The sequence below is a fragment of the Lynx rufus genome, unplaced genomic scaffold (genome assembly GCF_022079265.1).
Source record: "Lynx rufus isolate CCGP_SWC_20201006 ecotype Redwood Valley unplaced genomic scaffold, mLynRuf1.p SCAF_10, whole genome shotgun sequence".
NCBI classification, from domain to species: Eukaryota; Metazoa; Chordata; class Mammalia; order Carnivora; family Felidae; genus Lynx; species Lynx rufus.
Window position 1 is genome coordinate 5,689,224 of NW_025814824.1, and position 14,585 is coordinate 5,703,808.

Here is a 14,585-nt window from a genome sequence, read left to right on the forward strand (position 1 = left end):
CACTTCAAAAGAGGTTAGAGTGGGAAAGAGCCAAAGCATAAGAGACTCTTAAAAACTGAGAACAAACTGAGGGTTGATGGGGGGTGGGAGGGAGGGGAGGGTGGGTGATGGGTATTGAGGAGGGCACCTTTTGGGATGAGCACTGGGTGTTGTATGGAAACCAATGTGACAATAAATTTCATATATTGGAAAAAAAAAAGAGTCACTTCAGAAACAAGGACACACAGAGACTAAATGTGAAATGGAAAGAATAGAAAAAGATGTTCCACACAAATGGAAGTGAAAAGAAAACCCGTGTGTCTATTCTCTTATCAGACAAAATAGACTTTAAAAGAAAGACTATATTTTAAAAGAAAACAAGGAAAGGCATTACGTAATGATAAAAGGCACAATCCAACCAGAAGACATAACACAAATATGAGGGCACCTGGGTGGATCAAACATCAGACAGCTCAGGTCCTGATCTCACGGGTTGTGAGATCGAGCCCCGCATCGGGCTCTGTGCTGACAGCGTGGAGCCTGCTTGGGATTCTTTCTCTCCCTCTCTTTGCCCCTCCCTGCTCTCTCTCTCAAAATAAATAAATAAAATTGAGAAAAAACATTTTTTAAAAACACAAATACGTATCGACATACCTCAGGAGCACCAAAATGTATAAAACACATATTTACAGACCTAAAGAGGGAAAGGGACAGTGATACAATAATTACACTATACAATACAGGACTGATACAATACAGGACTTTAATACGTCATTTACATCAATGGATAGGTCATCCACACAGAAGGTCAGTAAGAAAACATCGACCTTAAATGACCCATATGTATTGGGATGAACAGATAAAGATGTCATGCACACACACACATGCACACGTGCATACACACACACACTAGAATACTACTCAGCCATAAAAAAATAATGAAATCTTGCCATTTGCGACAACATGGATAGACCTAGGGAGTATTCTGCTCAATGAAATAAGCCAGACAAGTACCACGATTTCACTTATATGTGGAATCAAAAACCAAAACAAACAAACAAAACAAAACAAAACGCAGACTCATAGATGCAAAGAAGAGATTGGTGCCTATCAAGGGGAGGAGTGTGGAAGCTGGGGGGAGATGAGGAGCTACAGGGCTGGGGTGGGGGGGAGGGGCTGTGGTCCAGCCTGCTCTTCTTCTGTCCCCTCCCCCTCCCTCAGGGGCCCTTTGTGACCAGGCCACGGCTCTGTGATGTGAGCCTAGGGCTCTTGTCCCCAAGTACAAGCTCAGCGCTCAGTTGCGCGAGGACAGTAGTGGGATCAGGAACTAACGCTTCGAGTAAGGAGATGGAGAATATTCTCTTCGCTCTGAGAAGCATTAGCGCTGGTTGGCTGAGCTCCAGCCTCCCCTCCTGGACAACCGAGACCATCTTCTGCTTCCTGTGTGGACTGTCGTTCTTCCTCCTGTTGATCTCCTGCTTCCAGACGGATCCAACATCCTCAGCACCACGAAGGAAACGCAGAAGCAGCAGAATGGTAAGGAACCTTGGCCCGGACCCAGCAGAGAGGAGGATTCCGTCTTCTTTTCTATTAACGTTTCCACTTTTCTGAGTCACTGGGGAGACTCCCGAGCTGGGAAAGAGCAGAACGGGTGTTCTCGGGGGAAGAAGAGAGCACCATCCTCCCAGGCCAGGCCAGGCCAGACCAGGCAGGGGTTAGAAGGGCAGGAGGGCTTCTCCCGGGAGATCTCGGGCCAGGAGGCCGGGTGTGGCAGAGGGCTCCAGGGCCGCGGCCCCAACACAGTGACCGGAGGACTGGAGGCCCAGAGCTCCATCCCCGGGGGAGGACAGGAGGCCCAGAGCTCCATCTCCAGGGGAGGACAGGCTGCTGGGCACCGGGCCGGCAGCCACCTTCCCGGGGCAGGTGTCTCAGGAGAGCTGCCGTGGTTGGGGCCGATCGAGGGCGGCACCGAGCCTGGGAGGCCCCGAGCAGGGGCGGCAGCCGGGCTCGGGGTCTCGGGAAGCGAGGTGCTTCCTCAAGGCGCTGAGATGCACCCGCAGGTCTGGGAACGTTTCTGGAGCAGACGCACAGGGACGGAGAGATTTCTCGCATCGAAAATCCGCGCGTCCATTCTTCAAAGTAGAAAAACGGAGAACAGTTTTGTCCACTTTGCAAATGAGGAACAGGAAAGAAAGCCACCCCCCCCCCCCCCGCCGCCCCATGAGTTGAATGTAGGAAGTCGCGCTGTTCTTGAACACAGAGCACCTGCAGCCAGAGAGGCGAGAGAGACTGGGGGTCCCGTCCCCCCAACCCCCTGTTCTCTCGTCTCTGCAGCAGGTGGCGCCACGGCGAAGGAGCACCAGAGGCAAGAACAGCGAGATCCTGAAAGGTAAGGGGCCACCGCGGAGCCCTGCGCCCCTGGCGAGTGTCCCTCCTGCTCCGAGCGCCCAGCCCCGCCGTCTCCGGGACACCCGCGTCCGTCCCTCAGGAAACAGAGCCCCGGGAGGCTCCCGGGACGGAGGGCGGAACCCCGAGGCCTCCCAGATTCTGGGCCGGAACCAGCCCGAGGGGCCGGACACGGGTGTCGCCCGGCAGGGGCCTGGGACCTTCAGCTCCAGCTGTGGCCAAGTTGCGGAACTTTGCTCAGGTTCCTCGGGGAGGTGACCCGGCCCTTTCTCCCCCCACAAGGTCACGAGTGGGGAAGCTCTCCATAAAGGACCCCCACCGTGGGTCTTGTTGCCACCGTGAGACCACGTGGCCTCGGACACCGATGTTCGGGGCTCCCGAGTCTACTCCCCCAAAGGTGTCCCCTAAAGGGACACTGCACCCGCCTCCCGTAAGACCCCCGGGCCCCCGCCTTCGGCTCTGTGACCGGGTCTCTCGCCTCCAGCTTACAGAAACTGCCTGCAGGAGCTGGAAGGGGTTCGGGACCTGGTTTCCCTTCTGCAGAGGTAAAGAATCTTGCCCCTTCTCTCCCGGGTGGGCCTCTCAGAGCCTCCGGTGGGACCCCAGGGCTGCAGGGGGCGGGGGGAGCCCTGGGGACGGAGATCGGATACGGCCCCGGGGGGAGGGATGGCGGGAGCGCTGTGAAGCGGGTGCGGGGGCCCGGAGGGCAGTGATGGCCACCCCTGGCCTTGTCTGCTCCCGGCTGCAGCGCGTGCCTCCTCGTGTCTCCCGCAGCCACTTGGGGCGGCTCTCTGACCAGGGAGGCCTTCAGCAGCTCTTGGGGCAAGAAGCCCCTGGGGCCAAGGGCAAAGCAGCACCTGCCGGAGCCCATCAGCCCCGCGGGGCGCCCGTGAGAGATGCTGCGCCCGCCAGGGCCCCGCCGGCGTCCCCCACTCTCAGCCAACACCCTCCACGCCTGGCCTCCATCCTACCAGTAGGACCTCAAGAAGACCAATCTAACTTAAAGAGAACCCCAGCGGACACAGTCAGAGAGAGCTCACCTCCAGGCAATTCCCATTTGGCACCTCTCGTTCCAGCCGTCTCAGGCCTTGGCCATGCAAGCTACCCCATCTTGTCCTTGTCCTGGTGGTGGGAAAGCACCAAGTCCTGGTTCTTCCCCATCTGGGCACAGCGCGAGTGCCACCAACAGCACCTGACCTGCCACCCAAAAGAGGCCTTGTCCTGGGGTGGCCCTTCCAAAAGGCAGATAGAGACTCGTAACCCCTCATTTGTCAACCCGGACGTCCAGAAACTGCTGGAGATACTCATCACCAAAAGGGCGGAACAGAAGATTTGGAAGGAGAAAGAAAGGGATGGGTCAGTTGTGAAGCAGTTGGACTCAGACAACCCCTTGAACTTTGGGGGGACTTTGTGGAAGTTGCTGGGTGCTGAGCAGGACACCACAACCCCACGATCCTTCTGGCACCGGAAAAACAAACTCGAGAAGCTGCCCAGTCCTCGGCGGCTGTCATTCCCCAAGGTCTTGGAGGGCAACTCACAGCAGAAATGCAGCCAGCTCTTCTGGGGTCTCCCCTCTCTGCACAGTGAGTCCCTCAAGGCCCCTGCCTTGGCCTCTAGTTCTCAGCTACACGTTCCCTCTGTTTTGTTCAATGTTATCTCTAATTGCTTGCCAATTCTAATTCAGCAGCAAATATCTTCACAGTTTCCCCCTGCCCCACCCTTGCCCTGCCGTGGGATCCAGCCCCAACCCTCCACGCCAACCGTGTCCCAGCCCCAGGCTCACCTTGCACCCTCTGTCCCAATCAGACCTCCTTCTCCTCCACCCCAGATGAGGACCTATGGGGTATCTGGCCCTCCATCCCAGAAGAAGACCCTATCTTTTATTCCAACTGAAATTCAACCTCGGGAACAGCCCTTGTTGCAAAAGCAACCAGAAGGGGAAAGGACGTTACCCTTAGTGCTGAAAATATCTCCCAAATTCTTAAGCAGTATCCCTCCTAAGCTTCTCCAGGACAGCCAGGCCTCTGAGGCCCACGAGTCAGTTTCCATCTTTCACAGGGATTTTGTCATCTGTGATATCCAGAAGCAAAACCTTCAAAGGAGGCTTAGCAAGGATAAACACCAGGGCAGTCTGGCCCACAGGGTCCAAGTGTCTCTGGACCCGATGTGGCCTCAGGGTGAATTCCCAAGGGTGAGTCAGGCACAGGACAAGCAGGGGCTCTCAAGGTCCTTTGCATCTAAATCCAAAAGCAGCCAGGCCACACAGAGGACCAGGTCCAGACACCCTAGAAGTTCCCGTAGGAAGGGCCAAGCAAGGTTTCAACTAAAGGACAACTTTGGTATGGGTCTACAGCGATGTCTGAGAAGGATCCCAACAGATCTCTCCAGGGTCTCAGCCAACTTCCCAGTGAAGGTTCCAGGAACTAGCTCTGAGAAGGAGTTAGAAAGATACTTGATGACGACCTTGAAGAAGGACTCAGGAAAATACTTGACTAGGACCCCAGATAAGAAACGTGTAGAAAAAACCTTGAAAGTTCATTTGCGCAAGAAATTGGGACAGATCAGCGAGGGTTTGATCCCCGTGAGTGTACGTCGATCCTGGCTTGTGGCCAACCATATTTTGCCCAAGTGCCACACTCACACGGAAACCAGAAATTCAGCACCCTTGAAGGGTCGGAAACCCTGCGTAAACACCTCCCATGAGCTGTCTTTCCTTAATTCACTCACTCAACAGATGCTGGAAGCACACATCATAAGGTTTCGGGTGAAGCATAAGTGGGGCCCACCCCTCCAAGCCTTTGAATCCATAAATCTCAAGCCATATGAAGCTCAACCCTTGCCCTTTCCCCGGTCCCCGTCTCCCTGCTTGGCCACCTGTGTATCTGGGGCCCACTCAAAAGCCAAGTTCTACAAGTTCCTGGGAAAACCTCCTCAGCCCTATCCGGGAGAAAAGGGGATAGCAGACGAGTCTCTTCCCACCTCAGGGAGTTCCCTGCCTGCCCCCTCACCCCCATCTGAGGAAATCCAGAAATCCCTGGAAGGGACCTCACCAGGTGACAGCCATGAGCCCTCAGAGGCCCCTTTACCTGGACAGGAGGGCAGCTCACCTTCTCCGACCTTCACACTCAGCCTCATAAACAGAACCCCTCAGAGTGAGACAGTTATGGGGGCCAAGAAAGGCAATCTGGAGCCAAGTCTAAGTTCAGAAATAGCCAGGAATGAGCTAAGGGCGAAAAGGGGGGCTCAGGCTTCACGAGAGAATGTAGCAATACTGGAGATGAAGTCCAGGTCCCAATCTTCAGGGGCTGAAGAGGCCAGGGAGACGATGGAGGCTGAGAAGGCCTCTGCTTGGAAAGTCATCTTAGGACCCAGGGTGCTGGCCAACAGTCAAACCAGTTATGTGGATCGGAGGAGATTGGGGTCTCCAGGGACTAGTAAAAGCCCCTCACCACCTACAGAGTTGGTTGCCCAAGAGCCAAAGGAACCAATCCTTAAAACAAAGGTGGCTATTAAGTTTGGGCTCCAAGAGAAGGAAGAGTCAGAGGGCCAGACTCAAGGCTGTGCCACTGGTGTACTTCTTCAAGGTTCTCCCCGTAACAACGCCCTTCAAGACTTTGCCACCGGCATTCTTGTCCAAGACCGTGACACCGGTGCGCTCCTGCAAGACTCTCACACTGATGTTTTCCTTGCTGAAGACATCTTGAAGTCACCCTCCGGTTCCCAGGGTCAATATTCCAGCAGGGACACACCAGCTTCCCTGGTGCCAGAAACTGACCTGATATCCAGCCGACCAAGCAGCCAGGGGCAGCAGGAGCCCAGTATACCAAAAGCCGATGAGCCACGTAAGAGCCAGAGCAAGATGACTGCCTCCACCGGTGAGAGAAAAGACCAGAAGAGTCCCAAACTAGAAGGGAATGAAAAAGGGTTTGTAGAACTGAGGGCTTCCCAAGCCAGTAGGCTGAGCCACCCTCCCCAGGTTACACGAACAGGGGACAGCCTTGGGAGCAAATGCCTCCAGCCCGTGCCAGAAAAGGGACAGATTTTTCCAGAAAGCCACTTTAGAAAAAAGATGAGGTACTTTCTGCATTATCTTCATCTCAATAAAAAAGGCAAAGGACTGGAAGATCCCCTTCAAAAAGGCAATCCTGCATCAGCCACTGTCCAGGGCCGAGGACCAGTAAGAAGCAGATCGGTGGGGGGCGGCAAAGCTGTTGAAACTCAGACGATTGTGACAACTGTGGGACAGATCCTGGTGCAGAAACTGGGACTCCACCAAGGACTTCATGCCTCAGAGGTAAATCAGCACAAAGAACTCCAGGGCCCAGTGGGTTCCCCTACCCAGACCAGAGGAGGGAGATGAGAGAGACGGCCTCCAATCACCAGGCCACCCCCAAGTCCCACAGCTGTCCTAACAAGAGCCAACGAACCAGAGACAGGGATGGCAGGCCAACCTTCCCACCCAGGGAGCCAGGGTCCCCAAGCGGGCCCTGCCACCATAAGCCGATGGTGGCAGGAGCCTCAGATCAAGTCCACCGTCACCCAGTATGCAGTCTTCAAAAATGTGGCTCATCCCATCAAGCAGCGGGTGCTTCTCACGCCTTTCCTGGTAGGAAAGCTTTTCTTCAAGAAAAAATTGAGTATATGCAGAGAAAGCCTGTTTTTTCTCAGGGTAGCACATCCTCTATGTGCTAATGGCTTCTTCCCACCACAATTTTTATTTTCCCAAAATATATGTTGTTTTTTAATTTTTCTCATGAGAGGAGCTGGCCTCTGTCTGTGCCCTGCGGGGCTGGGAGGGAGGGTGGGAAGGAAGGGGAAGATCCGGGCATGCTCTCCCCCAGTGCCTGCTTTGGTTCCCAGGAATGGAGCCCTGGGAGGAGGGTGGCCACGTGGTATACTCCAGACCCCCTCCCTCACACACCTTCGGTTTCCATAACGAACGAAAGAGGAACACAACCCAGAAGACCCCACCCCGGGATCTGGCTCCGCCCATCCCGTCCTGCTGTCTCTCTACCTTGACCTTGGGCGGCTGTAGGGGGGGTCTGCAGGGGCAGAAACCCCTGAGCTCCGGGGCGCCCGGAAGACAGCGTCAGGCGTCAGAGCCGGGAGCCGAGTTTGGAGGCCAGGTTGGCCCTGACGGCAGCGGTGGGAGGAATCCTGCCCCCGCCCCCCACCGACCCGTCGCCTGCCCCGGGACCCCTGACGGGGCTGGGGTGCAGATCGGCCGGGAGCCGCCCTCGGCTCAGCGTCACCCCCCTGCTTTCTCACACTCTGGACCAGCGCGGGACGAGGACGTGCTCCCGGCCCGGGGAGCGAGCGGGTGGGGGGCGCAGAGGCCGCGAGGGACCGCGCGGCGCGCCCTGCCCCGGGGTGCAGTGACCCAGGAGCCCGCGGTGCCCACTGCCACCTGCAGGCCCCCAAGGAGAGGAGTCTTTCCTGCGGTTCACCCCCAAGGTCCCCCCCCGCCCCCCGCTGCGGCCGCGGAGCCCGGGTGGGGGGGGGGGGGTAGGGAGGCCGCCGGGTCCCCTCCGCAGACGGCCAGGCTGGCACAGGAGGCCCGGCCGGGCAGGTGCCCTTCTGCGCAGTCTGGGGGCCCCGGGCGGACTGGGACTTAACGAATGGCCCAAGGACGGGCCCCGAGGCGGGTGGGGGTCAGGGTGGGGGTACTCACTGGCGTGGTACGGAGTCCCACCCCAGGAGGGACCCTGAAGACCGCAGCAGGGGTGGCCCTGCCCCCACGCGGGTCAGGACCCCGCAGGTGGGCCTGGAACCCGGTGCAGGGGCAGCGGGCACAGGCCTGCTCGGGCACAGCTCCTCTCCGGGGAAGCAGTGGGGGCCCAGCAGTGACAGTGCGGCCAGGACCTGGGGGGAGGGGACCCAGCAGTGACAGTGCGGCCAGGACCTGGGGGGAGGGGGCCCAGCAGTGACAGTGCGGCCAGGACCTGGGGGGAGGGGGCCCAGCAGTGACAGTGCGGCCAGGACCTGGGGGGAGGGGGCCCAGCGGTGACAGTGCGGCCAGGACCTGGGGGGTCGGGGGGAGGGGAGACCGGGACAGAGAGCACCCGGGTCCTCGGGAGCTCAGGACAGGGTGACCTGGAGCAGGGTCCCTGAGTCCGGCTGCTCCCGGGTCCTCTCGGCGGCACCGAGAGGTGGACGCGGACCCCACAGGCCCCTCCGGAGAAGGGCCACAGGCAGGATGCCGAGGGGGCAGCAGGAGACAGGAAGGAGCAAGTCCCCTGTGCCCTCCTCCTGCCGGTGGTGCAGTTAGGCGGGAAAGGGACGCCCCGCGCTGTGAGACCCCCACAGAGATCTCTGACAGAGACCCCACACACAGACCTCCACAGAGACCTCCCACAGAGACCCACACCAAGAGCTTACACAGAGACCTCTGACGGAGACCCACGCAGATCTCTCAGAGAGCTCTGACCTAGGCCAGTATCGAGGGACTACCCACAAAGACCTCCTGCCCAGATCTTACACAGAGACCTCTCAAAGAGACCTCCTACAGAAACACCTCAGAGATCCCAGATCTTACCACAGAGACCACACAGTCCACACAAAGGCCCCCCCAGTGCCCCACAGACAGACCTTGAACAGAGGCCTCACCCCCATCCTTATAAGGCCGAGGGGCCACTCAGTGACAGGCCCTCTGAGTGGATCCGAAGCCACTTAGCAAGTTGGGTGTAGGGAGGAGTATCAGCAGCCTCCCCAGAGAAAACGCTGCCGTATTTTTTTATCCTAAGAAAAAGCCTTGGATTCCCCACGTAGACCCACCAACTCCTTTCCTTCGCCGATTTTCATTAGCCTGAGCTCTGACCCACAGTTTAAAGAATCACAAACTGAAGAGGAGCAAATGTCTGCCAGCGCCTAACGAGGGAAGGTATCTTATTTGTCCGTTTTTAGTCACTGTTTAGTCAAACGGCATCAGGGGTCACATTTTTTGTTTTGTTAGGGACAAGTCCCCGCACTGCAAATGACTTCTTCACCCTGGAAACCCCCTAGGGAGGCCTAAGGCAACTGGGATACAGGGTGGTGTAAGAGAGCAAAGAGGCGTCTGACTCCTGCCGTACAGATAGTGAGTGCACTGTTTGTGTTAGGTTTGTGAGGTTGGCTTTATTTTATTTTATTTTATTTTATTTTATTTTATTTTATTTTATTTTTTAACGTTTATTTATTTTTGAGACAGAGAGAGACAGAGCATGGACGGGGGAGGGTCAGAGAGAGGGAGACACAGAATCGGAAACAGGCTCCAGGCTCCGAGCTGTCAGCACAGAGCTGTCAGCACAGGGCTCGAACTCACGGACCGCGAGATCATGACCTGAGCCGAAGTCAGCCGCTCAACCGACTGAGCCACCCAGGCGCCCCGAGGTTGGCTTTATTTTAAAACTAAACAATCCACAATATCAAACACATAAAGCTGTTTGACAAATGAGACAGAGTTTTGGCAATATTTCTATCCTATCCTCTGGCTTGTTTATATTTATTGTTAATGATACGAGATACTTCTACTTTTTTCTTTGTGTTCTTTTTATGGGGCGCCTGGGTGGCTCAGCCAGTTAAGTGTCTGACTTCAGCTCAGGCCATGATCTCATGGTGTGTGGGTTCGAGCCCCGCCTCAGGCTCTGTGCTGACAGCTCAGAGCCTGGAGCCTGCTTGGAATTCTGTGTCTCCCTCCCTCTCTGCCCCTCCCCTGCTCACGCTCTGTCTTTCCCTTTCAAAAATAAACATTTAAAATAAAATAAGGCTCGGGGCGCCTGGGTGGCTCAGTCAGTTGAGCATCCGACTTTGGTTCAGGTCATGATCTCACAGCTTGTGAGTTTAAGCCCCATGTCGGGCTCTGTGCTGACAGCTCAGAGCCTGGAGCCTGCTTTGGATTCTGTGTCTCCCTCTGTCTCTGCCCCAACCCACTCGCATCTTGTCTCTGTCTCTCTCAAAAATAAATAAACATTTAAAAAAAATTAAAAAAATAAAAAATAAAATAAAATAAAATAAAATAAAATAAGGCATACTAATATCCTTAGATGATATCATGTGTATCTCCAGAATATGAAAAAAGAAAAAAAAGTCCTAATGCTCAGCTAAGATACCTTAAACTTCTGGACTATTTTAGAAGGACTCATTGTATATATTCTAAGGAATGCACATTTTCCAAGACTCGGGAGGTCAGGCTCTGTTTTACATTATCGGGTTCCAACAAAGACACGTTGCTTAAAATAATTTTGAAATCTTAGAAAATATTTCACTTAACTGGTGCTTTAAATATACATTATGTCAATTAAATTACTGATGAACTGATATTTTAAAATCTGTTCAAAAAAGTATTCGTTTAATCAGCATTTCTATTATAATAATAAAGGTCTCACCATCTACCTAATATTTTATAAATCGAAAGACTCCATATTTCTAACTGGTCATAAGAATCCTGTTGCCCTTGACATGGTAAGATCTAGATAAACAGATGTCAAGTATATGGTTGTGTCTCAGGTCACCCATTGGGGTGACAATGTCACAATCCTTTCTCAGAAGAGAGGGATGAGCTGGTGTGAGCTCTGTGGCTGTCTGTATTTTTTAATTAAGAAAAAAAATCCTCAGGCAATAAAATATTTTATGAAATCACAGCTATTAATGCTTTGAAATTGGCTCCCTTGGTGATACTTTCTCATGTTATTGAATCACAGAACTCTGGAAGGTGGCCAGGGATGCCCTCTAATGTCCAATCAATAGTATTTAATAACTAGAATATCCCATCATTTCCCTATAGATGCCCACACCCACCATATTCCGCAATCATAAAAATGATACTTTCTCTTTGGAAGTTTAAGCTATTTCTAACCCACATTTTTAATTAGAATAAAACGAAATTGTGGTAAGAGGCATAAAATAACATAACTTCCCACAAAACAGATGAGGATTTAGGAAATGTTACCATCTTTCATAGGAAAACACAATTGCCTCACCCCATCCCGATAACAAGAAATGTGGGTGACATGACTTTTTGCTCTGAGCATTTTTATGCGTGTGCTTTAGCTGGCCTGTGGGTTGGATGCATTGCTTTTTTTTTTTTAAGATTCGTGGGACAGAATATGTTTGCAGAAGTGACAAATAGTATATGTGTCCTGTACATTACCTCCTATGGCCATTCCTCGCCCCCTAGGAGCAGAATGGAGCATAAGGAAGGACAAGCAGAACTGCAGATATAAATATTTTCTGGAAAATGATTCCATTACCTCCAATCTTTCTCAGTGGAAGAAAAGATGGAGGTCTGAGGTAGGAAGCTGAGATACCCTTCCCTCACAAATAAGTACGTACTTACAGGCTATTAAAACTGGAAGGGTCACCACTAGGCTGTTTGCTGGAAGGATGTGCAGAGAGCAGATCGAGAAGGACAGGCGAGTTCAGGGTCAGTTGGTCATGGCCAGGACACCAGTTACAGAATTTGCCCGTAATTTAAGTAGGAAACAGAATTTGGCCAAAGCAGGACTGGGAACAGCACCCTCCCTCCTTACTCCGAGGTGACACCGCTCCCCACCACCACCTCGCCCCGTCACCCCCTCATTGGCTGAGGCTTACTGGAGACGTCAGATGCAGAAGTGGGTAAGGAGAGAAGTAAATGGAACAAAAAGGGAACAGGAGAAGGGGGGAGATGAAGAACCATTACCTAATAATATAATAATAATAGTAATAATGTCCTCCTCCCTAGCCCAGTCACATAATTAACAAATGGGGACCCCAAGGCACGGAGAGACTCCCCAAACCACATGCACATTCGGTTTCCACATGTGACTCTAATCAAATGCTGCTTCTACTATGGGACAGCATCGGTGTGGAAGGATCCCTTTCCTAAGTCGGCCAGATGATATCCCTACACGAAATCATTTCCACCCCCACCAGGTTAGGGTACGTACCACTCTTTCAGAAAGAAAAAGAAGATTCACTTCTCCATTTAGATCACAAAATATCTCAGAGAGAAGAAACCTCTCTTGCCATCGGTCAGTTGTTTTGGGTTTGTTTTTTTTTTAAGTTTATTTATTTTTTTGAGAGAGAGAACATGCATGAGCGAGGGAGGGGCGGAGAGAGAGGGAGAGAGACAATCCCAAATGGGCCCCACTTGCTATCAGGGGTCGGACGCTTAACCGACTGAGCCACCCAGGCACCTCTTGACAGTAGATTTTTTCCTCACACCTCCTACCGAGACATTTGGTGGTTTCCATGGTGTGTGTCCTCTCTCGCCGCAATGAGTAATAAACCCAACTTGACCTGGATAAAACTTGCTCACAGGGGTGTTCCTGGACACGGATGTTGGAATGATCTCATCTTAACCAACTGACTCGGCCTCCCTAGAACACCCCCATTCTTCAGTCCTCTCTCCAAACACACTCACTCCAGAACGTTCCTCTGCTTCCTCAGCTAAGTCAATCGCCACATGTAGTGTTCTCCAGACCCCCTCGCACTACCTTCTGTGACAGCCACCTCGTATCTTCGCAGGTTTCTGACAAGTGCACCGAAACTCCTTGCAGGCGGAGTGGGGAGTGATGAGTCTGACCGCATTCCCAGTACTTAATCTAGTGCCTAATTAATTAAAGTTTGCTAATTAATAAGAACGTGAATTAAAGCTTTCTCATCTACCTTATGTACAAATCACAACAGTGTAATCACATCTTTAAAAAGGTTTCCAACTCAAGTAGCCAAAATGTTTCGAGAAGAATCGGTAAGATAAAATAGCATCAACGATTGAAATATAATGATGCAAAGAAAATTCAAAATTAATGAATCTAAGTCTTTCATTTCATTTTTTAGTATCTATCTGTTTATTTTGAGAGAGAGTGCATGAGCGAGGGAAGGGCAGAGAGAGAGGGAGAGAGAAAGTTCCAAGAAGGCTTTGTCCTGTCAGTGCAGAGCCTGTCACGGGGCTCGATCCCACAAACAGTGAGATCATGACCTGAGCCAAACTCCAGAGTTGGATGGTCACTCACTGAGCCACCCAGGTGCCCCTAAGTCCTTTATTTTAAATGTCAAATATGGATACCCTTGTAGCTTTTGAAATTAATCACAAATTTAAGTGTTTGCAGAATATAATTTAAAAAGCAATTTTACCTCGAGGTATTGTTTCTATTATGACAAAAAATTCATTTAAAAAGCTATTACCAAAGAATATATTTAAAATCTTTTAAATATGCAACTTGCAACAGCTACATATACTGTAAACCTACTATTCTAAAAATAAGAAACAATTATCTCTTGTTTACTTTAACATTTAATGTGACAAAAAGTCTGGAGAACCATTGGTTTCTTAACAAACACAGGTAAAAGGTGGTAGTGAAAAATAACACCACACGCATTTTTTTTCTTTGTTGAAATTAGTTTTGAATTATTGAAAATGTTTCAAGACATCATTTGAAAGATGTATAAGAGAAAAAGTAGGAAAAATATGTCTTCTTATTCCCTAACAATTTCACTTTAAATTACAAATATACAGAGGGTACAGACTTTCAGTTATTAGATGAAAAGTTCTAGAGATTTAATGTGCAATATGGTGATTATAGTTAATAAGAATGTATTGCAGGGGTGCCTGAGTGGCTTTAAGCGTCCGACTTTGGCTCAGGTCATGATCTCACAGTTCATGGGTTCAAGCCCCACATCGGGCTCTGTGCTGACAGCTCAGAGCCTGGAGACTGCTTCAGATTCTGTGTCTCCCTCTCTTTCTGCCCCTCCCCCACTCATGTGCAGGCCCTCTCTCTCTCTCTCTCTCTCTCTCTCTCTCTCTCTCAAAAATATATAAACATTAAAAAAAAATAAGAATGTCTTGTATATTGAAATTTGCTGGGAGAGTAGATCTCAAGTGTTCTCACCGCAAAGAAAAGCTAATGATGTCAGGTGATGGATATATTAATTAGCTTAAACTGTGGTACGATTTTCTGGTTTCACTTCACAAAATGATTGCAAAATCATTTACGTTATGTGGGTAAATGAAAACGTCGCATTTTACAACCTAATATATACAATTTTTATTTGTCTATCATACCTCAATAAAGCTGTAAGAAAAAAATACATACATATATATATATATATATACATACGCACACACACATATACCTATATATATATATACCTATATATATACGTGCGTGTTTTAGCACCCTTAAATTTGTATTACCTATTCCAGTTTTTGCTGCCAAACGCTGTTTTCATTATTCTATATA

The 14,585-nt window shown here is 51.2% G+C and overlaps 1 protein-coding gene across 1 annotated transcript; it reads left to right on the forward strand.

The window, feature by feature from the left end:
• Nucleotides 1-1,326: 1,326 nt before the first annotated feature.
• On the forward strand, nucleotides 1,327-8,000 carry LOC124505185 (spermatogenesis-associated protein 31E1-like). The gene is given in 6 exon segments (XM_047071048.1): nucleotides 1,327-1,515; nucleotides 2,314-2,368; nucleotides 2,870-2,930; nucleotides 3,160-6,692; nucleotides 6,695-6,991; nucleotides 7,246-8,000. Coding segments are annotated over 6 exon segments (4,890 nt in total).
• The last annotated feature ends 6,585 nt before the right edge of the window (nucleotides 8,001-14,585 follow it).